The sequence below is a fragment of the Lotus japonicus genome, chromosome 1 (assembly GCF_012489685.1).
Source record: "Lotus japonicus ecotype B-129 chromosome 1, LjGifu_v1.2".
NCBI lineage: Eukaryota > Viridiplantae > Streptophyta > Magnoliopsida > Fabales > Fabaceae > Lotus > Lotus japonicus.
The window spans coordinates 117,458,818-117,486,001 of NC_080041.1; the positions used below are offsets into that span (position 1 = coordinate 117,458,818).

The window sequence follows — 27,184 nt, forward strand, 5'->3', positions numbered from 1 at the left end:
AGAGGTTTGGCACAAAAGGTTGGGTCATTTTCATCATGCAGCTGTGCTGAATATGCAAAGAAAGGAGTTGGTTCGTGGCCTACCTCACTTAGATTCTGAATTACCAAGCTGTGAAGCATGTCAATATGGCAAGCTAACCAGGTTACCATTCAAACAGTCAAATTGGAGAGTAACAGAAAAGCTGCAATTGATCCACACAGATTTGGCTGGACCTCAAAGGACAGTTTCACTCAAAGAGAGTAAATACTACATCATCTTCATTGATGATTTTTCCAAGATGTGCTGGATTTACTTTCTTCAGTCTAAGTCAGAAGTTGCTGGTGTATTTTGGAAATTTAAGTTGTGGATTGAAAAGCAAAGTGGCTGCATGATTCAAGCTCTGAGGTCTGATAATGGCAAGGAGTACACTTCAGCACAATTCACCATGTTTTGTGAGGAAGCGGGCATTGAGCATCAATTAACAACTCCTTATACCCCTCAGCAAAATGGGGTTAGTGAAAGAAAAAATCGAACAATAATGGAAATGGCGAGATGTATGCTTCATGAGAAAGGGCTACCTAAGGAATTTTGGGCGGAGGCTGCAAACACTGCAGTATTTTTGCTAAATAGACTTCCCACCAAAGCTGTAGATGGGAAGACTCCTTTTGAGGTCTGGTATGACTATAAACCCCTCTTGGAAAATTTCAAAGTGTTTGGATGCTTGTGTTTTACTTATGTTCCACAGATTAAGAGAGACAAGCTTGACAAGAAAGCTGAACCCGGTATATTTGTGGGATACAGTTCAGTTTCTAAAGCTTATAGAGTTTTCCAACCTCACACAAAGAAAATTCTGATTAGTAGGGATGTGCACTTCATGGAGAATGAGAAATGGAGCTGGAATAATTCAGAAAAGATGTCAGTAGCTGACCCTTTGCAGAATCAAGATGAGTTAGTTGATCATGCACCTGTAAGAGGCACTAGATTGCTCTCTGATATTTACCAAAGATGCAATGTTGCAATCTTTGAACCTTCAGGGTTTTGGGATGCAAAAGAAGATCCCAAATGGAGGGATGCAATGCAGGAGGAGCTGACCATGATTGAAAAAAATCAGACTTGGGAACTTGTTGGAAGGCCTGAACACAGAAAAGTCATCGGTTTGAAGTGGGTGTTTAGAACAAAGCTGAATGCTGATGGCTCAATCAACAAGCATAAAGCCAGGTTAGTAGTAAAGGGGTATGCTCAAATTTTTGGAGTAGATTACTTTGATACATTTGCTCCAGTTGCAAGGCAGGATACTATTAGGATGTTGCTAGCAATTGCAGCCCACAATAAATGGAAAATCTTCCAACTTGATGTCAAGTCAGCATTCCTAAATGGGTTTCTAGATGAAGAAATCTATGTTGAGCAACCTGAAGGTTTTTTTGTGAAAGGACAAGAGGACAAAGTCTATCTATTAAAGAAGGCTTTGTATGGTTTGAAACAAGCCCCAAGAGCTTGGTACAGCAGGATTGATGAATACTTACTGAAATTAGGCTTTGTTAAAAGTCTGAGTGAATCCACTTTGTATATTAAAGGTGATCAAGCTAATTTTATTCTGATCTCTTTGTATGTTGATGACCTCCTAGTGACTGGCAGTAATGTTGAACTTATTCAGCATTTCAAGGAAGATATGATGCAAGTATTCGAGATGACAGACTTGGGAGAAATGTCTTATTTTCTCGGTATGGAAGTTGAGCAGAAAAATGGTGATATCTTCATTTGTCAGAGGAAGTATGCAAAAGAGATCCTAAAGAAATACAACATGGAGGATTGTAACGGCATGGAAACTCCTATGTGTCAAAAGGAGAAGTTATGCAAGGATGATGGAACAGAACAAGTGGATGAAGTACTCTACAGAAGTTTAATTGGCTGCTTAATGTATCTCACAGCAACAAGACCTGATATCTTGTATGCTGTAAATGTACTCTCAAGATTCATGAATTGTGCAAAAGAATCTCATTTCAAAGCAGCAAAAAGAGTGTTGAGGTATGTCAAGGGGACCTTAAATTATGGAATTAATTTCAGTCAATCACAAACCTTCAAGTTACAGGGTTATTCTGATAGTGATTGGGCAGGGTCTTCAGATGATATGAAAAGCACCTCAGGCTACTGTTTCAGTTTTGGATCAGGGATATTCTCTTGGTGTTCCAAAAAACAAGAGATTGTTGCACAATCAACTGCTGAAGCAGAATTTATAGCAGCAACAGCAGCTGTTAATCAAGCCTTATGGCTGCGAAAAATGCTAATTGATTTGCTCTTGGAGCAAAAGACAACTACAGAAGTAATGGTGGACAATCAGGCAGCTATTGCAATCTCTAGAAACCCAGTCTTTCATGGAAAGACAAAGCATTTTAGCATTAAATTATTTTTTCTCAGAGATGTGCAGAGAGATGGTGCAGTTTGCTTGAAGTACTGCAAGACTGAAGACCAGCTGTCAGATATCTTCACTAAAGCTCTTCCTAGAAGCAGGTTTGAGTTGCTAAGGGAGAAGCTTGGAGTTGTCAACCGCTGATACAAGGAGGAGTGTTGAACGTGTGTATCAGCATTTGAATAAGTTATTTTGTTAGCTGTTTGACTAAGTTTCTAGAATTAGTTTTAATTATTGTTATTTATCAGCATGTTTATGTTAGTGCCTATTGTTTAGGAAGTCAGTTATTGTTTTTGAATTTCATTCTGTTACAGTAGCATCTGTATTAAAAGGCAGATTATCATTCAATAAAATAAGTATTCTCTCCACTCAGTTTTTGTGTGTTACGTTGATAACACCAACAGGTGATGTAAAGTTTATTAAGCTCATCGGCTTCTTGTCTATGGAATTATTTGAGTTCTGGTTTTTTGCATTTCTGTTTGTCATGTAAATGATTACAAGTCGTTTGATAAAGAAATTCCACTTTAGAGGATTTCATTCACAAGCGGAATAATGTGGCTATAATATGATCTTAGTTTAACAGTTTATTTTGGATAAGCATCTTAGTTTAACAGTATCTTTGCTCTTTTGGTTTTTACTTATATTTTATTGTTTATTCCATCACTATTTTTCTTCTGTCACAACTCGTAACTGCTACAGACCTAAAGTATTTGAATAATGTGGTATACTTAAGTGCTATCTATGTTAGTTACTTGCTCTCTGGTTTAGTTTTTTTCCGTTTTCTTATTAGGTAGGGAAGAAGAAGCCTTCACATATATATTTTTATTACTTTTCTTAAAATAAAAACAGTACATATATGGTATATACTACTGAGGAGGTTGTATCAAGTGAGAGGGTTATGTGAGAGTGAGATGATTAATTTACAAATCTTAGATAAAAATCAATTGTTCATATTACAACGTATAAAAAAAATGCACGTGCCTTCTTTCTCTTCACTCTCCCTGATTTAACTATTCAATTAGATTAAAAATAATCTCTTCCTTTGATTTTGAACGTAAAACCATCCAATAGTTCAAATCCTTTCTCATGTCCTAGAACTCGACCCTTTTTACTAAATATATGTTTAAAAGTTTTTTTTTTGAACCAATATATGTTTAAAAGTTAACTTTAAAGATTTTTAGATTTTGATTTCATTTAATAGCAAAGTTATAAATCTAGCTTTTGAGTTTTGTCATAACACGGTGACGTTCACAGATTGAACTAAATACCAATGTTGGAGAAGTTAGAAAAGAGGGTTACTGAGAAACTGAGTTGTGAAGATTCGGCATACCTTGAGAGAAGGTAATGCGTGCGCAAACTTATTGGCAAAACACGGGGCGGGTCAGAGTGCGGCCCTTGTGTTTGACAAACACCCGTTGGAGGAGTTGGGTGTGCTGTTGATGGTTGATGCTTAGGGTGTCTCGTTTTTAAGACCTTAGTCTTTTTTCCTTTTTATGCAATGTAAAAAAAAAATAGCATGTAGCCAGCTATGTCCATTGTATCTGACTTATAAAATGAGATGCTTGTACACCGTGGATATGATAGCATGTTTCTTGTACATTTTTTCTGTAGAAAAACGTTAAAATATAAAATAACATGAGTATACTATATATAAGTTAGATGTCAAATCAAAGGACGCAGGGTCACAACAGTGTAATCAAAGAGGTCTATGTAGCCAGCTATGTCCATTGGAGACGTTGATGATTCCCAAAGAAAAATTTGAAATGACTCCAAATCTGATCTTTATTTTACTGGTGTGTTGAAAAGTTGACGCTGCCACGGCTCCACGCATTCTTTCTTTCTTTTCATCCTAGAAATATATGATTATGAAAATAGCATAACTGAGAAAATCCATTGCCTTCGTTTCCTAACTCATTTTTCTTCCTTCTATCATCTTAACGCACGGCGGAGGATCTTGGATGCCTGCTTCCATGCTGCCTGTAGAGGCTGAGCAGACTTGTGTTATTTGGGTCTGTTTTAGCATTATCCAGTCCCACACCGGCTAGACTTTGAACAGTAGAAGTGCTTATAAACAAATACTCAGCAAGTAGGTTCGTCCCTTCGGGGACATCCGATAAAATTGGAACGATACAGAGAAGATTAGCATGGCCCCTGCGCAAGGATGACACGCACAAATCGAGAAATGGTCCAAATTTTTTTGAATTTTCATTTCTCTGCGAAGAAGCTCAACTGTGTACTCCCAGGTTTCCTTCTTCCTTGAACACGATATCCCACTTCATCTCGCGTCCCACATCGGTTTGGTATCTTAGCATTTGGGTGAGATCTCACAAGTGGGAAGAGAGGTATGGAGTGAGAGAGAATGGATCTCTGGAGTTAAATGTGCTGACAGCAGGGGATGTGATATTATAGTCTAATGAACTTGATGGATCATAGAAATTAGGATAAAAGTTTTTTTTTTTGTTACAATTAGGAGAAAAGTTTGAGTACATATGAGAGGTATATATAGTAATCAAGGATTTTGTGATTAAATCTTAGGCTGTTCTAACAGAAAAGAGGCCAATCTTATGATCTATAGGAAAAGCTTAGTGAAAGGGGCTACAAGATAACATAAGAGATAGAATTCATGGAGATATTCTTGTGAGGTTGGAGAAGACTAGTATATTATGCTGCAGTAGGTATTAAATTAGTACCTCCTCAGATAGCGTTTATTTTCAAATATTATATTGGGAATTACTTTAAGATTGTTAATGGGGGTGAATTGAAAATGTTGAACTAGGCTTGGGTGGGGTGCACCAGGCCCTTGCAATAGTGTATGACATGGGCGACGCTTGAGGATCCCAGTAGCAAGCTACTGTGGTGGACCCTCCCCTAAAAAAATTAATTTAATATCGTGTGAGCCATTGGCTCACATATCAGATATTAAACTGATAAAAACAGATACTACACTTGATCTTAGCCAAAAGGCCGAGAAAGGTATGCTTCTTCCATTGCCATGTCTCTGCTTTTATATCTATTGTATGTGCTTTGATTGTGCTGCACAATCAATGTGGGACTTGAAAGGTGATGCAGTGAGAAACAGAAATGTAATTGAGTAACATGAAGACAAATTACTTTTTTGAAATCGAAGACAAATTACTTGGCTTTCTTCTAATGTGTATATCCTTTTAATCCCTACAAAGACATCAAAAGAAGTTTTGTTTGCTTATATGCTTGTCAGATTCCTTAATTGTGGGTATCTTGCATTAAAGAATATGAAACTGGGTATATTGCTTGTTATGTGGTCTTATTTCGTTTGGCCTTGTAACACTCTACAACAGAACACTTGAGTTTAGTGTGCGTTCTTGACTCCAATACTTTCTACCTGTTGAGACCTCGTATTTTCCGTGTTTATTTTCATGTTAAATGGGGATTTGGAAGTCCTATCTTGCAACTCATGCACCTCTTTCAACTTTATGAATGACTAAACCATTAATAATTTGTTGCACATCATAGCCCTGTTGTAGTACGCTTGATGAGTGATTTAAGATAATTTGCTGCTCTCCATAGCCCATGTTGGGTCCATGATGTTAGAGAAACAGTTTGGTTCAATTAGTGATTTTTATATGGGAAAGTAGTGCAATTTTCTGAATTCTGATACAAATCGGATGAGTATTAATTTTAAATCCATGCCCAGTGGGTTGCCAGAAATTTTCATGACTAAGCTGTAAGTTCTTTTAAGATAAATTATTTGTTTCTCCTTACCATACATTTACAAAGAATCATTGGAATATGAATATCTTTCTAGCTTCTGTTACTTTGCTTTGGGAGAAGAACTTTGCCAGTTTATTGTGTTTTTTTATTGATAAAGGATGCTTTTTATTTGCTCCCCAGCTGAGAGTGGGCCGGATTTGTGTTGGTATTTTTAACTACTTGTCTCACTGCTATGTCTGGGCAGGACTTATGTGCACAAATGTATGCTTACCTGCTATGTCTTTCGATAAAATTGGAACGACATAGAGAAGAAAGATTAGCATGGATACTAATAAAAATCGAGAACTGGTCTAATTTTTTTTCCACCCCAATCTTCTTGCACTGGATCCAAATATTATCTGATTTTCTTCCATCAAACTAGGTATATTAATGAGTGTTCTCCCTTTTTTATTTTCCTTTAGTTCTAATAGGTTGGCTAATTTGGTTAAACTTATATTGAAGCTGCAGAGTTGTATGTTTTTGTTTCTCTGTGAAAGTTGTCATTTTTTTCTTTCTTCTGGAGGAGTTCTAAGAAATTTCCAGTTTTTTTTGTGTTATTTTTTTATAGAGTTTTGATGTCTTAATTCAGTTCAGTATCTTAGATGGATAGTCATTGAGTTTAGATTTCACAAGTTGAGAGAGAGAGAGAGAGATTGGATCATTGGAGTAAATTATTTTCTTAGATTTATACAATTACAGAAGACTTCCCCTCCAGCATGCATTTTTCTTATACAATCAGATATGTCATGCTTTTATTTTTGTCAGTGATTATTGGTAAAATTAATTGCAACATGGTCTAGTCTATCAAATGTCGAATTTTGAACTTGCTCAAGCTAGGCATTATTCATTTTGACATAATTAGATATTGCACTGTTTTATTGAATCTGTGCCAAATAGGTACCATATTACAGTAAAATATGATGCTTTGGAAAGCTTAAATGGTTAAATTGTGAAGGAGTCTGGTCATATAATAAGTCCAATATGATGTTTTGGAAAGCTTAAATGGTTTAATTATTAAGGAGTCTGGCCATGGAATAAGTTCTACTTGTTGTAGAAAGTCATTTGGCTGACTGAGAATCTTAGTATTTGGGAAGAACAAGTTTTGAAGGGATTTTAGATTATCTGAGGAACATTATGTTTGGGTGGGGTGCGCCAGGCCCTTACAGTAGTGTAAGGGATGAGCGATGTTTGAAGATCCCAGTAGCAAGCTACTATAGTCGACCCTCTCCCTATAAAAATAAATTTAATAGATTTTACAGTTGAACAATATGCTTCTTAATGATATTTAGATGTCATGAGGTTTCCTACATTTTCAGAAGATCTATGTCTTCCTAACTTATCGTTTTTCTTTCTAGCATACTAACAACATATGCCGGAGGAGTTTGGGTTTGAATGCTTGCTTCTGCTTGCATGCTGCTAATGTTGGGGCTAAGCAGACTTGTGTTATTTCTGTCTGTTTTAGCATTCTCGAGTCCCACACTGGTTAAATCTTTAATAATATGAGTATTTATAAGAAGAGACTCAGCAATAGGATTTGTCCCTTCGGGGACATCCGATAAAATTGGAACGATACAGAGAAGATTAGCATGGCCCCTGCGCAAGGATGACACGCATAAATCGAGAAATGGTCCAAATTTTTTTGAATTTTCATTTCTCTACTCAGCTCAGTTGTATTAGGTTCCCTTCTTATTCTTCCATCAATAATGGTGTTCTTCTTCAACACAATGTGTGTTAATACTTTTTAAATGCTCTTCATTTCCCCTTTGCTTACTTGATGTTTTATTTTTTGCTTGTTGTGTTTTAGTCTATCTCAAATGGAGCAATTTAACTGGGTTGATTTGTGCTACAGATGACAGTTTGATCATGTTCTGAATTCTGATACAAACCATAGCCTGAGTTTTTCATGAGTAAGCTGTAATTTCTTTTAACATCAATTAATTGCTCCCTATACCACACAAACCAGATGAGTATTATTTTAGCTCCATCTCCATGGCCAAGGCATAGCCTGTGTTTTTCATGAGTAAGCTGTAATTTCTTTTAACATCAATTAATTGCTCCCTATGCCACACACTGTTTAAGATCTAAAACTCATTTAAACTGAATCATTAGAAAATTAATATCTTTATAACTTCTGTTGCTTTGCTTTGAGGGATGAAGCTGGCCTCTTTGTGTTGCTCTTAGCTTTGTATGCGATGTCCTACACTCCTACTTCATTTGGTGTTCCACACCGGTTGAGCTAACACATTATTAGTGCTTATAAACACGGAAGCTTGCACCTCAGTCCACAATCTTGGAGGGATACAGAGAAGCTTACTAGATTACTTTTTTCTCATTCAAAGTTGACATGTTTTTCCAGTTCTTCTGTGTCATTTTATTTTTCTAGAATTTTTTGTATTCATAGTTTAATATCTTAGTTAGAATAACATTTGGGTGATCTCCCAGGTTGGCAGAGGCATGGAGAGAGAGAGAATGGATCTTTGGAGTTTTTTTTTTTGATAACAGGATCTTTGGAGTTATTTGTGCTGTTAGTTAGCTGTTTAATTTAGGGTAGTGATGAAGGAATCACAATGGCAGCAGGGGATGTGATATTGGAGTCTCTAACGAACTTTTAAGTATATGACTATGAGAGGATGCCAATCTCATGATTGATATATATAGTATTACGCTCTCATATGAAAGGCTGGAGCTTAGTGAAAGGAGCAACAAGACTACATAAAAGATATAATTGACGAAGATGATTCTTTAACATAATTGAAACTTCAAAAATTGTAGCTTGTTTGGGCTATAGAACCAGTGTTATATCTGGAATTGAATTTGAAAATGTTGAACTAGGTTTGGGTGGGGTGCGCCAGGCCCTTGCAGTAGTGTAAGGCATGGGCGACGCTTGAGGATCCCAGTAGCAAGCTACTGTGGTGGACCCTCCCCCTAAAAAAATTAATTTAATATCGTGTGAGCCATTGGCTCACATATCAGATATTAAACTGATAAGAACAGATACTACACTTGATCTTAGCCAAAAGGCCGAGAAAGGTATGCTTCTTCCTCTGCCTTGACTCTTCTTTTATATCCAATGCATGTGCTTTAGTTGTGCTGCACAACCAATGTGGGACTTACACAGTGAGAAACAGAATTGTCATTGAGTATTGCCGTTGTGGTTACTTTTCTATGCAGGCATGCATATATTTTCATATATTTTTGGGGGCTTCTGTAACATATTCCCAATCTTAGCTGTTGTGCTTGCATGATAAACTAATTATTTGGACAAGAACAAGTTTTTAAGTGATTTGGGATTATTTATCAGTATATATATGATATGGGCATCTGCGCTAGGTTGCTGGTTTGGTTACTTTTATTTCTGATAGAACCCAACCCAGAGCAAGAAGAAAACTGGTATTATTCAGTATAGAAATTCACAATGTGGCTGAGAAATCCAAGAGTCTCAGCCACTCTCCCTAAACCCAATTCCAAATGATTCCAAAGATTCTAATCTCTCTTAGCTCACTCCTATTTATAAATACTTATTCCACCCTTACTTGAACCAACTCTCAATTGACTTAATTACTAACACCGTAACTAACCATACGAGTGTAGGCGTAGCTATCAATTTCACTCATGCAATCTGGGTAAGAGTGGTACAGACAGGAGGGACTTGTGTTATAACACTTAACTAATGAACACTTAAGTTTCTTGTGCCTTATTTACATGATTGTGTTGATGATGCTGTGACTGCTTCATTTTTGTTTTACTTCTTGCTGCTGATTAATGGAGCTTAATCCATTGAATTCTTTATTGGCAATGTCTGCATATAAAGTAAATCCTTATGGTAGTATACTATTCGCAAAAAAATGAACTTTTATACAGTTGTTCTGTATCATAAATATCCTTTTCTGTTTTTATCCATCTAAATTGCAAAAAATGTCTGCGTATTGAATACTTTCTGAAAACCCCTTATCAGTCTATCCTTATTTTCTTCAGTTGGCTAGATGAGAAATAAAGCTTTTATTTTGCTAATACTATTTTCATTTGGTTGTTTAAATGAGATCTATCATGGTTTTATTTATTTCCGTAACTATGAGTGAAATTAATTGCAATTTGGTCCATTCTATCAAATGTCAAATTTTGAACTTCCTCAAGCTTAGGCATTATTCATTTCTTACATAAATTAGATAAAGACATGTTCTTTTGCACTGTTTTGCTGATTCTGTGCCAAATCTGTACTATATTACAGTAATAATATGATGTTTTGAATGCTTAAATAATTAAAGAATCTTGGTAATGGATTATGTCCTAATTGTCTGTAAAGTTATTTCATTTTGCAAATTTACACTAAACATTGGTAATGGATTATGTCCTAATTGTCTGTAAGGTTATTTCATTCATTCCAATATACACGAAACATTGTACAACCTCGCTTTTGCACTTCTCTATCCAAGCTTCCATTTATTTTCATATATTTTTTGGGGTTTCTTTAAAAATAATTGCAATCTTACAAAGATGTTTTTAAGGGCTTTTCCATTATCTGCTATTGGACTAGATTTGGGTGGGTGCAGGTCCTATAATAAAGATTAGTTATCCTATCTAGAATTGAAAATCTTGAACTAGGTTTGGGTGGGGTGCGCCAGGCCCTTGCAGTAGTGTAAGGCATGGGCGTCGCTTGAGGATCCCAATAGCAAGCAACTGTGATGGACCCTCCCCCTTATAAAACTAATTTAATATCGTGTGGACCATTGGCCCACATATCAGATATTAAACTGATAAGAACAGATACTACACTTGATCTTAGTCAAAAGGCCGAGAAAGGTATGCTTCTACCATTGTCATGCATCTGCTTTTAAATGTAATGTAGGTGCTTTGGCTGAGATGCACAACCAATGTGGGACTTGAAAGGTGGTACAGTGAGAAACAGCAATGTTATTGAGTATTTTGCAGTTGTGGTTACTATATCAGTAGTAGTTCTTCCATCTTTCTCTTGTATGTCTTTTGCATGTTTTGACTTTTGATGACTATGCTCTAACCTCGGGGTGCCTTTTACTGCTGATAGTGTGGGTAGTTTGGGAACAAAGGGCACTTCATCAAATCCTAAGTTAAAGGTGCAAGTGGGCAAACTTTGTATTTTAAAGACTTTCTTGGCTGTGTTGTGGTTTCTAGATTCCAATTTCCTGATCAATCCTCATTTCATGTCATATTACACAATCTTACACTCCTTTTATTCTCTGCATTGTGTACTTCCCGATGCTTGGGTGTATCAAATTGACCTTCGTGAAAGACTTCAGTAATGTGCAGTTTATTTAGGCCTTTGGTGAAATTGGTTTGAGCAGAATGCATTTTTGGGTGTTTCAGATCTCTTTCTCATTTATGACTTTTATTTTCTGCTTACTTGTGTGAAAGATTTTACTGGTGAATTTGACTGATTCATAAATATACTTATCTACTATATGAAGCTGCGGTTTCCTACACTTGAGGTGGAAATTATTTCTTTTATGCTTTGCACTGAACATTGTACAGACATGCACTTCTATGGAATCGAATGATATGAGGATTTGGTTCAGCGGTTATGATAAAAATTACATTTCTCAGCTTTTCATAACTGTACTGAAAGTTTATTGTTATGTGCAATTTGAGTGTAAAAAGCTGGTGATCCATATTTTTTTACTCCAGTCTTATTCCATTGGGTCCAAATATTATCCAATTTTTCTTCAATGAAACTAGGATATTAATGCAGGTTCTCCTTTTTTTTTTTACTTCTAATTTGTTTGGCCATCTATTTCTGCATTTGCTTCATCATTTACTTATAATTCTCTATTCAAAATCTTTTGCTTTATGATATAACATTCTGACCTAATTTCTTCATGCTTATGAGTTATAACATGACATTCAAAGTTGGTTCTCTGATAGTGAAAGTGAAGAGATGGTTGGCATCACCGGCGAAAATGGACTATGATGAAGAAAACATTGGGTGATAAAGTAATATGGGAAACTCTGCAAGGTCTCTGTACTTTGCATGTAATGGAAAGTCCTAAAGATCTCAGTCATGTCATCAAGTAAGTTTGCGCTTGTTATAATAAAATTGTATTTCGTGTAATGCAAGGAACAGACTTAATTTAATGTGTTTAGACTTTAGAATGCTTGCATTGTGTTGTAATATTGCTCAGCTATATGCTACCATAGGATGCTCTCATTAGTCAATGAATATTAGATATTCTTTAAATAAGAAAAAGGTATTCAAATACAACTTTCATTATTTTTGGGGGAGCCGCATTGATAAGAATAAAAACAAATTCTATTTAAAATTACATATAAAATGCGTTTGTATTATATTAAAAAAATGACTAACTATCTAAAAAAGAGATTAATTTTTAGAGATTTTTTAGAATAACATAAACTGATTTGTGTATAGAGAAAAATGATAATGCACCGACGATGTAATGTTTTTTTTGGGAGCTAAATCCTTTTGCATGCTCCATCAATGGTATGATTACTTACCCCATTAATGGTATGATTACTTACTCCATCACTTTAGGGGAGCTAAATCCTTTTGCATGCTCCTCACATTGGTGTGCACCCCCTCTGTAGGAACTGGGACCCCTTTATTTAATGGGGAATTTGCACTCACCTTTCATGAGTTTGTTATTTGAGTTTAATTTTGATGCACCGACGGTGTTTTATGGAGTTTCTTCATGGATGCCCAATTCTTGAAAATCTGGAAGCATGTCATGTATTCTTTTATGACGGTTCGTTTGACGGGAAATTTAAAACTTTACCGAAATTGGTTAGAGCACATGTTATTGACATGAGAAAATTTCAGATTCCTGTGAAAGCTTATTCTAATGTCAAGTTTCTGCGCTTAGACAAGGTTTGTAATTTGTATATGGTAAAGGAGAATGTTTAGTCTGTTATTTGTTTTCCATCAGACTGTGGAAAATGTTCTGATAATTTCTCTTTGGACCTCTTGCAGTGGGATGAAGATATTCCTATGTTTCCCAATTTAATTCATATGGAGCTCCGCTTCTTCAAATCTCGATGGAATTCGGTGCTTGATATGCTCAATCATTGCCCTCAACTTCAAACTTTTGTCCTTGAATCCGAGTTTTATGCTTCCGACGTCGAGTTTTTCCCAACCACACATGCAGTTCCTGAATGCTTTTCTTCACAACTCAGAAAGTGCATTATTACAAATTATAGAAGTGGTGATTGTCATTTGAGATTTGCAAAGTATGTTATGCAAAATTCAACATCGTTACGTACAATGATTTGCAGTAAGCCTTACTGCAACGATAATCCAGACCAGCTTGAGATGTTAAAAGAATTAGCCTTTGCAACTTGTGAACTTTTATTTAAGTAAATTTTATGGCTGGGTGGTTAGTTAGTACTAGGAAGTTATTAATCTTGGTCTCTTGGATGACTGCATTTGTTAGTAGTTCTAAATTTAATGTGTCTGCTGTTTTTGGAACTTTTGATGGAGGTAAACTTTTTGTGCTGTTATGATTTTGATGGACTAACTTTGAGTTACATCTTCGTATACTTGTTCTCCTGTTTTTGTTTCAAAAATTGCTGATCTGATGCAGAACAGTAACTTTTGGATATGTAATAGAACTGAATAGGGAAAAAGAAGTAGAATAAGTAGAATTTGATCAGCAGTTTTTATCTAGTTTTCATCACAAGGACCAGTTTAAATTTATTAAAAACACTTGAGAAATTTACTTCTTTTAGCTTGAAATATTGTTGATTGTCTCAAAGCTTGAATGGATCAGCATGTAATTGTTTGGAAAAGGACTTATCTCATGTATCTGTCACCCTCTTCTTTGCTAAATAATCAGCAAGACTATTTCTCTCTCTTATAATGCTTTGTTTGTTAGGAGAGAGATGCAAGAGAGAGAGATAGGAGAGAGATGGGGGAAGTAACCTTGTTTGGTGGGAGAGAGGAGGGAGGGAGGAGGGGGTTGTAGAGTTGGGGCCCACCCCTTTTTGGAGTCTCTCCAATTTGGAGAGAAATTGAACAGGAACCGTGAGCTGCATTTTTTTATTTTTTTTTCTATTTTTAGCCAACTTAGTGGCGGTTTTTAACCCCCACTTTGTTACTTTTTTTCAAAAAAATATTATTTTAATCTAAAGTTAATCTTTTCTCTCTCTTCCACCTCATTATTTCTCATCTCTCACTCCTCTATCTCTATCATACCAAACAACCTCTTAAATCCACTATATTTCTCACCTATTTCTCTCTACTCAATCTCTCTCTTCTCTACTCTCTCTTCTCTATCTCTCTCTACCCTACCAAACATAATGTGCAAAACAGCTAACTCTTTCCTAAGCATATCAATTCGCTTCAATGTGTTGAGGAGCTTCCAAGGGTAATTTTTCTTCAAGTTAAACCATCCCACAGCCAAAATGGAATCACTTTCAATTAATGTTGACATTTGAGATATGAAACTGCTTATAGAATAATAAGGCATTTAAAATTGCCATGACTTCTGCTTCATAGGCTCATAACCATTACACAGCTTTAGAATAGTAGCCTATAATCTTTCTATTGCAGTTACGCAACACCCCACCTACACCGCTCTCACCGGGATTGCCCAGTGATGCTCCGTCGACATTAACATAACAAAATTTGCTCTCGGAGGAGTCCTGTTCCGGTATGGAACCGCAGACTAAGGCTAACCAATATCGAGAGTAAGCGAGATAAACAAAGCGAATAAAATGCGTGAAAAATGATAGGATCCCTGCCGCTTGGGCGGTCCTTCTTTATTTATAGTTGGGTTTTGATCCGGCTGGATCATGGGTTACCCGACCCATTTAATACATGATTCGGTCAGCCTATGTAATATACATATTGATCAGCCCATACCAGACCACAAGCCCTCAAGACACTAAGGCTTAGTATAAGGCGAAAGTGTCTTTGATAAGCCCTCAGCAATTAAAGCCCTCATGATGCAATTAGAATGGGCGTGTAAATCATAACATGTGTTCATTTGAGTAAAAGTAAATAATAATAATAACCACGTCAAACCAGCTCTTTCCCCTTCTTCTTTTCTTGCGTGTTCAACCTAACCTGTCAAATCTCTGAGCCTATTACCTGCTACGCCCTGACTGTGGAAAGAATCATCATTGCTTTTCCTGCTACAATTACATCAACAGATATCCACAAATATTTTGGAACTTGAGCCGCAGCATTACCGCGTCTTTAAATCCCATCAACATGATTACCATCATAAAAAAAAAAAATGCGATTAAAAGCACATAAAATGAATTCAAACACAAAAGGTTGTGCCGTTCCAGCGACTCCTGGAACGTCATGATTGGCGGACTAAAATGTCCTTTCCACTCAGCCTTTTCAATGAATCACGTCCGTTCAAATTCAAATCCTTGATCGACGTGTCCTCTTTTAATATGAACATCAAACTTGACTCTTGAATACCCAAATGTAAGCACGTGTTCACTCATCTGGTAATTAATGTACCTTTTCATCTCACCCTTTCATCCTTCTTCCTTCTCTATATAAAGCCCCCTATTTTACCCCTCTCATCACTTACCTGCAATTCCTTACTACCAACATTCTTTTCAAGTAAAACACAAACCCACACCCTGCTTCTTCTCTGCCAAACCCGCTTTCCTATTTCCTGCATTCGTCATCAACCAACCCAGCAGAGTCCTTGAAGTTCCAAACTTTCTCTCAGGTAACAATCTTCTTCCCTTTTCTTCTTTATTTCATACTTTCACATGAACTTGCGCATAAAAGGAAACACTTCATAAACCTTGCATTGTAAACTAAAAACTTATACTCTATTCCTTCTTCATCTTACTTCTAAACCTTTCACTTTCAGGACACTTTGAAAATGGTTTCTAAACGCACCCGTAAAGAGGCTTCTACTCCTAGTGTTCCACCTATTGCCGATTCCCTATGGGTGGCTAGTAAAATCAAAAAAAAATTCTCTAAATACTCTACTCCAAAAGCTATTATAGATTTAGTCACTAAATACAACTTTAGGAAAGATGGCCTAGATGCACATTTGGACATAATTCCCTGCGCCCCTGATGAGCCGTGTTGTTTTGGGGGACCAGATAATCAGGGGCGAAACTTCACCTATCTCTTTGAAAACTTATTTTCCGATTTGAAGTATACTCTGCCTTTCTCTGATTTCACCTGTTCCGTTTTAACCCTTCTGAATGTAGCTCCTACCCAACTTCATGGCAATGCTTGGGCGTATTTAAAAGCCTTTGAAATTTTGTGCCTAACTCTAAAAATCGAACCCACCAGTAATAAGTTTTTCTACTTTTTTGAGACATGTGGGCGAAACGTTAGAGGTGAATACGTTTCGCTTGCTACTGCTAGGGGTTTAGGGCTATTCACTTTATTCAAAAGTCACTATAAACACTTCAAAGGAAAATTTTTCAAACTCCGTGAATCAGAAGCCTGTAAAGATATTTTTTACTTTGATGACGGGAGTTCCCGATTTCCGTTCTACTGGACGAACCAATATGAAGGCATCATCAAAATTTCCGAGGATGCCTTGACTGAATCAGAATTAGTAGATTGCCAACTTTTATCTGGCTTAGGACTGAACCTTGCAGATTTTATGGCCGCCCTTTCTAAGAATGAAGTGGGTAAATACATTGGTAAGGCATCTCATTATGCATTTTACCTTTCCACTTTATATTAAAATTTTCTTATATTCTAACACCACTATACTACTGCAGGTAAAATGGCTCGCCTTACTGAAGAAGATCTCCTCCGTTTTCGCCGTGAACAACAGGCCGCCCGTGTAAAAAGGAATCCTTCAAAGTCTGTTGCCGACCAAGACGCCAGCCATTCTGGCACAGAAGTTGGTCGCCCCGCCAAGAAAAAGAAAAAGACTGAAGAACCTGCCTCTCAGAAGAACAAAGCTTCGAACCAGACTTCCTTAGAGCAATTTATGAACAGAAATGATTCGCCAGGGGCGAATAAAGGCTGCTCATCAAGCGCTCCGCCTATTTGCTGGAAGAACTTGCTGAAGGAGTTTGAAGAACTGACCTCCACTGAAGTAACTTCACTTTGGGATTCAAAGATAGATTTCAACTCTCTGGTGGAGACAAACTTGGTTTTTGAAGCTGACCGTGAGAAGATGAGGAAGATGGGTTTAAAAGAGGCCTGCCAAGCTATGATGACCAAAGGCTTAGAAATTGCTGCAGTCGCCAAGATGATTGACCTAGAATCTAATGGATTCGATGGCCTCACCAATGCCAAACTTGTTGAAGAAAAAGAAAAAGAAATTGGGAAGCTGAAAGCAACGTTGAAGTTGTTAGATAAATCCAACAAAGTGAATGAGAAAAAGGCTGCTGATTTGGCTGTAGAGATTGAGGATGCGAAGAAGACTGCTGAAAATTACAAAGCTTCTGTTCAGACACTAACTGAGGAAAATGACAAAGTGAAAGCTGACCTCGCCCAAATAACTACTGTTCATAACCAAACCCTGGATGAGAATTCTAAAATGAAAACAGAAATTGCTGAATTGCAATGTTCTGTTTTGGATCAATTTGAGGCTGGCTTCGCCAAAGCACTAAATCAAATCTCCTTTCTCAATCCTGACCTGGCGATCAACTTGGAGGGTGCAAACCCTTATGCTCGTATCGTGGATGGAAAACTGATCAGCCCGGATAACGCGGATGGGAAAGGAGAAGAAGAAGAAGAAGAAGAAGAAGAAGAAGACAAGAATGAAGAAGAAAATGTCAACCGCAAAGAAGGAGAGGGAGAAAACCATTAGCAACAAGTCTCATTCCCTTTTCCTTTTTAGAAAATTATGTAAAAGACCTCCGGTCTCTTTAGTCTTTGTTTATTTATTTTCCTTGCTCTCATGTACCGAACTTTTCCCATATCGTAATGAATTTTCCTTCAGCATTATATGAATACTTCATATTCTAATTGTATCGCCAAAAACCTAAAACTTCATGACTTCAGAAATAACATTATCCCTTTCGCACCCAAACAACTATCACAGTAACTAATTCTATAACTAAACATATCATTACTAAGTCATCTAAGTTACCATACAACTTAAAAATATAAGCATAACTTTACTTAGTTATTGAAGCTATCACATAACTTAAACATATAACTTAACACAAATGACATTTACTAACCTTTCACCGAAATCAGTCCGCCCTCGTCATTTAGCTGAAGACGTTACCCTCTCATTTTACTGTACATGGTAAAATACCCTTGAATGAATCTCTTTAAATGTCGTAAAGTTTAAACTTAACCAACTACTTTGGAATCATAAGGCCTTTGTGAACATAACTTAGTCAAATTTTCATTTTTGACATAGTTACTCATGGAAATCAAAGTCAACATATTTGATTTCATTAGTATGCTCGCGTGGAGACTTGTGCTTAGTTTGGACAAGCTTAAATCCAATTTAAGACTGTGCTTATGAATTCGTGGCCGAATGCTCTTGTTTTAAGAGACTTACTTTTTTCTCAACTGTCTGACGTCGCCCAATTGATAGACCTTAGTTGATAAGTTTCCGCTATGGGTAAAAGAAATAAGTAAAATGATAAGCCCTTGATCATTTTAAAAAGGTTATGCCTCGTTAAAAACTCTCCCGCCTGGGGTAGAGAAAAGAGTGCATACCTGTTATTCATTAATAATTAATGCCTCGTTAAAAACTCTCCCGCCTGGGGTAGAGAAAAGAGTGCATCGAATTTAGTCTTAAACAACAAACATAGTCTTAAACAATACAACCAACAAACGTAGACTTCAACACACACAAACTGAAACAACGAAACATAGTCTTGGACAAACATACACTGAAACAAACTGTACAAAACCAAACAAACCGAACGAACCACCCTGCACTTCAACTGTAATAATAACGGAGATGCTATGCATTCCAAGCCCTTGGGACCCTTCGCCCCGATAACTCCTCCAAATGATACGCCCCTTGACCAAGTTCACGCAGAATCCTGTAAGGTCCTTCCCAATTAGGTGATAACTTCGAATCATCAGGCCCCTTTGCCTTCCTACGCAGAACCAAATCACCAACTTTCATTTGCCTCGGTACCACTCTAGAATTGTATCGCCTTTCCGACCTCTGTTTTACCATTGCCTGCCTCAAACGAACTTCTGCTTGCGTTTCCTCTGCTAAATTAAGATCAACCAATCTATTCATGTCATTCTGCTCTTCACTATAAGTCGCCACCCTGAAAGTTACATCCTGCAATTCTGCTGGTATCATAGCATCTACCCCGTAAGTCAACTTAAAAGATGATTCGCCAGTAGTTGATTGAGGAGTAGTATTGTACGCCCAAATGACCGTGATTAACTCTTCAGCCCATAATCCCTTAGCTTCGCCTAGACGCTTTCTAATTCCATTGAGAATGACTTTATTCGCTGACTCCACTTGTCCATTTGTCTGAGGGTGCTCAACTGAGGCGAAACGCATCTCAATTCCCATTCCTGCACAAAAATCCTTCACACTCCTGCTTGTAAACTGTGTTCCATTGTCTGAGACGATAGTTGCTGGAACGCCAAATCTGCAAACCAATTTTCTCCAATAAAACTTTTTGACTTTTTCTGCTGTTATTTTCGCCATTGATTCCGCCTCAATCCACTTAGTAAAATAGTCCACCGCCACCAAAATAAATCTGATTTGAGAACCTGCTGGAGTGAACGGTCCCAGAATATCTACTCCCCACATTGCAAATGGCCACGATGAACTCATTGAGCTAAGAGTCTCAGGCGGCGCCTTATGTAAATCTGCAAAAATTTGACATTTACCACACTTCTTCACATATTCCATACAATCCCCTCGTAAAGTTGGCCAATAGAACCCTACCCTGAGCACTTTCGCCGCCAAAGATCTTCCCCCTACATGACTTGCACACACACCTTCGTGAACTTCAAACATGATTCTTTCCGCCTCATCCTTAGAGACACATCTCAATAAAGGAACTCCAATCCCTCTTCTGTACAATTGATCGCCCAACAATGTGTAACGACTCGCCTCGCGAATTTGATCCTTAGAGAATGTCAACACATTAGAGCCTTCTGCCTCCAAACACTGTTTGATACGCCCCATCCAATCTGAATTCGCTAAATTTAACACCATCATTGTCTCATCTTCTTCGATACTTGGGCTACTTAAAACTTCCTGGATAACTGACTTATTGTTTCCCGGCTTCTTGGTGCTTGCTAACTTTGATAGAATATCCGCCCTTGTATTCTCCTCCCGCGGAACATAATTGACCTGCACTGTGCCTATCTGCTTTATCAATCCCTGAGCTTTCAATAAATACTTAGCAAGCTGTGCGTCCCTCGCCTGATATTCACCCTGAATTTGCCTGGAAACTATCTGAGAATCTGTTTTAATCATTATGCTCTTGACCCCCATCTCGATCGCCAACTTCAAACCTGCAATTATAGCTTCATACTCTGCCTGATTATTGCTTGCTTTAAAGTCAAACTTGAGCGACTGCTCAACTGTCACGCCACCTGGCCCTTCTAAGATTATTCCAGCTCCACTTCCCTTGACATTAGATGAACCATCTACAGACAAACTCCATTCGCCAACTTCCATATTTTTCTCACTGGAAGACATTTCATTAACAAAATCCACCAATACCTGTGCTTTAACCAGACCTTTCCTGTCAAAAGTGATTTCAAATTCTGACAATTCAACAGCCTAGGAAACCATTCGTCCAGCCAGATCAGGCTTTTGCAAAACTTGGCGAAGTGGCAAATCTGTTTTTACCACAATTGGAAAGCCTTGGAAATAAGGTCTTAATTTCCTGGCGGATATGATTAGAGCTAATGCAGCCTTTTCAATTTTTTGGTATCTAATTTCAGCTCCTTGAAGAGCATGACTCACAAAATATATGATCCTCATATCATCCTTATTTTCTTGCAACAAAACTGAACTAACTGCATTATCAGAGATGGAAATAAACATTGATAATGAAATACCTGGAACTGGTTTGGCTAAAATTGGTGGCTTGGATAAATGATCCTTCAAACTTTGGAACGCCCTCTCACATTCTTCAGTCCACTGAAAAGTTTTGTTCTTCCTTAAGCATTGAAAAAATGGTGCTGATTTTTCCCCCGAACACGGAAGAAACCTGGATAAAGCTGCTATTCTTCCTGTTAACTTCTGCACATCTTTAACTGAGGTTGGACTCTGCATATCGAGTATCGCCTTACACTTATCAGGGTTCGCCTCAATTCCTCTCCTCGTGATCATGAAACCCAAAAACTTTCCGCTTTGAATTCCAAACGAACACTTTTCCGGATTAAGTCTCATGTTATGCTTTCTTAGTTCGCCAAAAGCTTCTTCGAGATTAGAACAATGCGCCACCATTTCCTCTGACTTGACCACCATGTCGTCTACATAAATCTCCATGTTCCGCCCCACCTGCTTGTCAAACACCTTATCCATCAACCTTTGGTATGTTGCTCCCGCATTCTTCAGCCCAAACGGCATAGTCTGATAGCAATAGTTCGCCTGATTTGTCATGAAAGCTGTTTTCTCCTCGTCAGGCTGATACATTCTTATTTGATGATATCCTGAGTATGCATCCATAAGGCTAAGCATTCCGAATCCAGATGCCCTATCCACAAGCTTATCAATATTCGGTAAAGGATAAGAATCCTTAGAACAGTGCTTGTTCAAATCTGTATAATCTGTGCACATTCGCCACTTGCCATTAGCCTTCTTCACCATAACAACATTCGCCAACCAAGTTGGATACTTTACTTCCCTAATGAATCCAGCCTCCAGTAACTTATTTGTTTCCACCTTTACAGCCTCTGCCTTCTCTTCGCCCATCTTTCTTTTAAACTGAACAATAGGTTTCACCCCGGGATTTAAAGCCAATTTGTGACATATAAATTCCGGATCGATTCCTGGTAAATCTCTTGCACTCCATGCAAACAAATCCATATTCTCAGATAATAATTTGAGCAACCTGTTTTCCTGACTTGTAGTTAAATTGACACCAACTTTCAAGTTCCGCTCACCAATTTGGATCGCCTTAGTTTCCTCTTCTGATTTCATCTTGTACTCACTGAATCCTTCTCGAGGATCCAAAATAATTTCTGACTGTTCTAAATCCACCTCATAGACTCGATGCCCCTCTTTCACTGCTTTCTTACCCATGTGCCCATACTGCTTAAAACTTTCTGAATAACACTTTCGAGCAACCATTTGATCAGCCTTTAAAATTCCAACTCCTCCTTTGCTCAATGGATACTTCGCCGTTAAATGTCTTGTAGAAATGATCGCCCCCAATCTGTTTAGTGATGGCCTCCCAATGAGTACATTGTACGGTGAAGTACATTTTACTACCAAAAACTTAATAGCAAATGCCTCCGCATTCTTCCCTTCTCCAAAGACAGTTTTCAATTCCACATATCCTCGAACAAATACTTTTTCTCCAGAAAAACCCACTAAAGAACCATCATAAGGCAACAAATCAGATTCATTTAGCCCCAACTTTTCAAAAGCGTCACCATAAATCAAATCCGCCGAGCTTCCTTGATCCAGAAGTACCCTCTCAATTTCATAATCGGCAATCCTCAGCATTACAACAATTGGGTCGTCTTCGTGAGGCTGTACTCCCTCAAAATCTCGCACAGTAAACGTTATATCGGGTTGATTGGTTGCCCAACTTCCCCAATCGTTAGAGTAAACAGCATTAATGGAGTGAACGTACCTCTTACGAGCTGAATTAGTCATTCCTCCGCCACGAAATCCACCAAAAATAGAATGGATTCGCCCCTTTGCTTTTCCATCAGATTGCCTATCTTGACCATCGCCCTCAATCTCTTTTCCATCTTCAGTTCGTCTTGTTGAAGTTCCTGCTTCATCTGAATTGCTTCGCCCTTCAAGCTGCTTCATATACCCAGCCTTTATCAATTTGTCAATCTCCTTCTTCAAAGTAAAACAGTCATCAGTATTATGCCCTGAAATCCTATGATACTCGCACCACTTCTTCTTGTCCACGTAACCCGTTGACGGCTTTGGCTGCCGTGGAAAACGAATAACATTCGCCTCCAAACACGTGTGCAAAGCTTCAGTCAAATTAACCGCCAAAGGTACTACACCGTCATTTTGGTTCCGAGTCCACGTCATCGAATGTCCTGGCCCACGCACTCCATACGGTTGAGCACGATTTTTGAAATTAGAACGGTTATCAAATCGGCCGTCATAACGGTTACGATTATTATACCCTGCGTTGCCACGTTCGGTCCATCCCTTCGAATATTGATCTGTAACCGCTCCCTTCTTTGTCTCAAACTGCTGTTTCTGCCCTGGAACCGCTGCATTCGGGCGGTTGTTCTTGATTCGATCACTCTGCTCCTCCCTGATGTATCCTTGTACCCTTTCGCGCAAATGCACCATTGTCTCCACAAGTTTTCTACTCAAATTACTGTTCAAACCACCCGGCTTCAAGCCCAATTCAAAAGCTGCAATGCAAATTTCTGGCATTTTATCCTCCAAATGAACAGATAATTGATTGAAACGCCCCATGTAAGACTGCAAAGTCTCATTTGGTCCTTGACGAACATTAAATAATGTCGCCGGAGTTACTTTTTGTGCACGACTGGTAGAAAACTGAGACAAGAACTTTGTAGATAATTCAGTAAAATTGACAATTGACCTTGACGGTAGAGTGGTAAACCAAATCATCGCTGATTTCTTAAAAGTTGATGGCAACATTTTGCACTTCAACGCGTCTGATGCGCCTACAATGACCATTTTCGTGTTGAAATACACTAAATGGTCCTTTGGGTCTGAATCGCCATAGTACGAGTCAAGTTTCAATGTCTTTAAATTGTCTGGGACGGCAGTGTTCGCTATTTCCTCTGTAAAAGGTTGAAAGTCCACCACCGTCTCAGCCATTCTTCGATCGCCCTCTCGTAAACCCTGAGTCTGATTGATGTCAGTAAGTTGATTCTGTAACTGTTGATTATGTTGACGAAGTTCATTGAGATCTTCCATGATCCGCTGAAGAACATCGGGAGGAACATCATTTTGTTGAACATGATTCCTCTCTCCGTTCGCCCCGGATCGAGTCACCATTGCGGTGAAAATTGAAGCCTAGGAAAGTATCCAGGGCCCCACGGTGGGCGCCAATGTTCCGGTATGGAACCGCAGACTAAGGCTAACCAATATCGAGAGTAAGCGAGATAAACAAAGCGAATAAAATGCGTGAAAAATGATAGGATCCCTGCCGCTTGGGCGGTCCTTCTTTATTTATAGTTGGGTTTTAATCCGGCTGGATCATGGGTTACCCGGCCCATTTAATACATGATTCGGTCAGCCTATGTAATATACATATTGATCAGCCCATACCAGACCAAGTCCCATTACCAATTCTGCAAGCCTTTTTTGGTGCTGATATTTTTTACTGCTCTGGTTATCAAGTTGAACTTAGAGTCTAGTTTATCTAGCCTTGCTATCCAAACGAAGCTAACAATCTTAGGGGGGATAATTCTTTTCAGATTCTTTGGAACACCCCAACCACTTTCACCTTAAGTTTTTTGTTCCAGAGCCACACAGAAAATTTTAATAAGAAGATTCCTAATGGGTTTTTTTTACATTGATGGTGTACTTTTAGAAGTTATTTACTAATTTACTAATTTACTAATTACTAATATGGTGTGATTTTTTTATTTATAAACTAAGGGTAAATCGCCACTTAGCGATATCCCTTTTTTCTTTGTTTAAACTCGCCGCACCCTCTTGGACCAAAAAAAAAAAAAAAAACTCGCCGCACCCATTGGTGATACCATGTTTTTTTTTTTGTCTCACTTGCGACGGTAACTTAACCTGTCACAATATCCTGCTGAAAACAAAAGCTGAATTAGCGATAGAATCCGGAGAGCGAACTTTTCCATCGCAAATTACTTTGTGATTGAAAATTTCCCTCTCAACATTCCGTCACTAGTTTCATTATTACTAGGATTTCGCGACGGATAAGACTTCCATCGCAAGTAACAATTTGTTGCTAAATACTTTAAACAATTTTTTTCATTGACTTAATTATGATTTTTTTTTATAGAAACTATTTTAGATTAGGATGTAATGTATAAGTCAGAGACCAAAAACATATTTAACCCTCTAATAGAATCTGTCACTTAGTGTTCTTGCACCTTTCTTGCAAATGGCACTTGTAATTATATTCAGCATTTCTCTTATAATTAAAATCCACAAGCTTGTTACAAAATATTGAGTGGTGAGTATGATACACTAGTTTTTCTTACATCCATATAACAATGAGTGTGATAAAAAGGAAGACACTTGCATGTGATAAAAGGGGGGAAATAGATTGAACTGTTAATTGAGTATTAAAAAAGCTAAGTTTAAAAATATCTACATTCCTTTAACTGGTAGCGTACACCGGTACACGAACAAAGAGAGATCTCAAGAGTGTCATGTCATGATGAGGGGATGCAACTCTCAAGAAATCGATTATCCAATGCCTATGAAGAACGAATTTGATGCACCCCAGAAAATTCTATTTTGTCCCATCTCCAATTTGAATGTCTCTCACTCTCTCTCCCTATTCCCTTCCTTAAATTCATATACATTTATATAAATTCATCTACACTTTCACCATGTGTTTACAAAATTTAAAGGTTGAAACATAAAGGGAAAGTAATAATACACCAAAGGAGAAAAACAAAAAAAGGTAAACGAAAACATATATAGTTATGGCAGATTTCTGATGTCTAAGGTGAATTCGGATTCAGCTAATTAAAGTGTATCTGAATGCCTAGTGCAATAAGCAAGATGGTAAGTATACATGAAAATATGATGGCATGGATCAAAATCGAAATCCCACTAGTGCTCATGTTACCAAACTCCACCACCCTAAACCTTGCTGGGAATTGGAAAAGCAACCCTGGAGATAGAAGGATGAACAAACCCGCTGCGAGAATCACCGGTGCCCAATCAGCTCCCATCTTTTATTCTCTACTTCAGCTAGCCTCTGTTAATTTTGAGCATGAAAATAACCCAACTATGGACCATGTGTGTGGAAACTTTCTGAATAAGTAGAAGAATTCCTTGTTGGTTAAGGAGAAGAAGATATGCTAAACTTGGTGACATGAAAAGACAAATGTTTAGCAAGAAGAAAGGTATGTTGAGTGGCCATCTGTGGGTTTGCTTTATGTGCCAGCCAGCAAAAGGAGCTGTCTTTTTTTCTTCCCTCATAAGCTTCTAATAATTGTTCACCTCTTTTTATTGATTGCTTTTATTTATTGATCAAAGTGGGTTTAACTTAATTGCTAAACTATTAGTTTTTGAAAAGTTGGAAGGAAATGCGTGTGAAAAGATTGTGAGACACTCTGGTAGGTTCCTTTATCTTTATGTTAAAAGAATGGAAAAATTGGCCTATGAGAGAAGCACAAATAAAAGGAATATCTGGTTCAGTCATTTTGATATGATATGAACCTTGTATTTGACTACTGATTATTGATATGATCTGGTCTCCATAAAACAGGTTGGTCAAAAATTTGGATTTAAGGCTTTTTTATTGCAGTTCTAGTTTTCTGTATCTAGAAACAGTTTTTAAAAACGATTTTTCAAAAGAAAAGAAAAAAACCGTTTCAAAAACTGTTTCTAGACGGCAAAAGAACACGCAACCAACATTTTCTCTCCTTTTCCTTTTTTACAGGTCCCTTGTGAAACAAATCAGAAGTGTATAGTATCAAGAGATGGCAGAGTGAAAGAAGAATGAATTCTTGAATCTAATGATTTTGATGGAGGGATGTATATAGTTAGTATTACAAATTAAAATTAAGCTGTGGCTAACATTTTTAATCATGTAGTAGTCTCAAATCAATAACAAACTAAAAAGTAGTACTACTTTTAAGTTCAAACGACCTTTGAAACTGATGATAACTCATTCCTTGACAGCTCTTGCAATCTCAGGTGAGATAATCTCTCACATTGAGTTTGGATCTGAGTTTAGAGAAATGAGAACCAAAGATTGATTTTTGCAAATAACTTAGCTATTTGTTCTCTACAAGGTATATGGTTGTCATCTTTTGGGGCCGAAACGTGACGAGAAACACAAATGAGACATAAAACACGG

At 37.6% G+C, this 27,184-nt stretch overlaps 1 protein-coding gene and 5 non-coding genes across 6 annotated transcripts; 2 read left to right on the forward strand and 4 right to left on the reverse strand.

Annotated features, from left to right (window-relative positions):
- Window positions 1–4,480: 4,480 nt before the first annotated feature.
- Window positions 4,481–4,583, forward strand: LOC130734692 (U6 spliceosomal RNA). Its single transcript, XR_009018051.1, has one exon. It is a non-coding gene; the product is annotated as a U6 spliceosomal RNA (small nuclear RNA).
- Window positions 4,584–5,168: 585 nt separating this feature from the next.
- Window positions 5,169–5,363, reverse strand: LOC130734899 (U2 spliceosomal RNA). Its single transcript, XR_009018235.1, has one exon. It is a non-coding gene; the product is annotated as a U2 spliceosomal RNA (small nuclear RNA).
- A 2,288-nt stretch (window positions 5,364–7,651) lies between these two features.
- On the forward strand, window positions 7,652–7,754 carry LOC130734688 (U6 spliceosomal RNA). Its single transcript, XR_009018047.1, has one exon. It is a non-coding gene; the product is annotated as a U6 spliceosomal RNA (small nuclear RNA).
- Window positions 7,755–8,953: 1,199 nt separating this feature from the next.
- On the reverse strand, window positions 8,954–9,149 carry LOC130734747 (U2 spliceosomal RNA). The gene has a single exon (XR_009018093.1). It is a non-coding gene; the product is annotated as a U2 spliceosomal RNA (small nuclear RNA).
- A 1,574-nt stretch (window positions 9,150–10,723) lies between these two features.
- LOC130734933 (U2 spliceosomal RNA) lies at window positions 10,724–10,919 on the reverse strand. Its single transcript, XR_009018267.1, has one exon. It is a non-coding gene; the product is annotated as a U2 spliceosomal RNA (small nuclear RNA).
- A 14,495-nt stretch (window positions 10,920–25,414) lies between these two features.
- Window positions 25,415–26,297, reverse strand: LOC130732515 (uncharacterized). The gene has a single exon (XM_057584545.1). The coding sequence runs from the start codon at window positions 26,049–26,051 to the stop codon at window positions 25,839–25,841; it is 213 nt and encodes a 70-aa protein (XP_057440528.1). The 5' UTR covers window positions 26,052–26,297; the 3' UTR covers window positions 25,415–25,838.
- Between the last annotated feature and the right edge of the window lie 887 nt (window positions 26,298–27,184).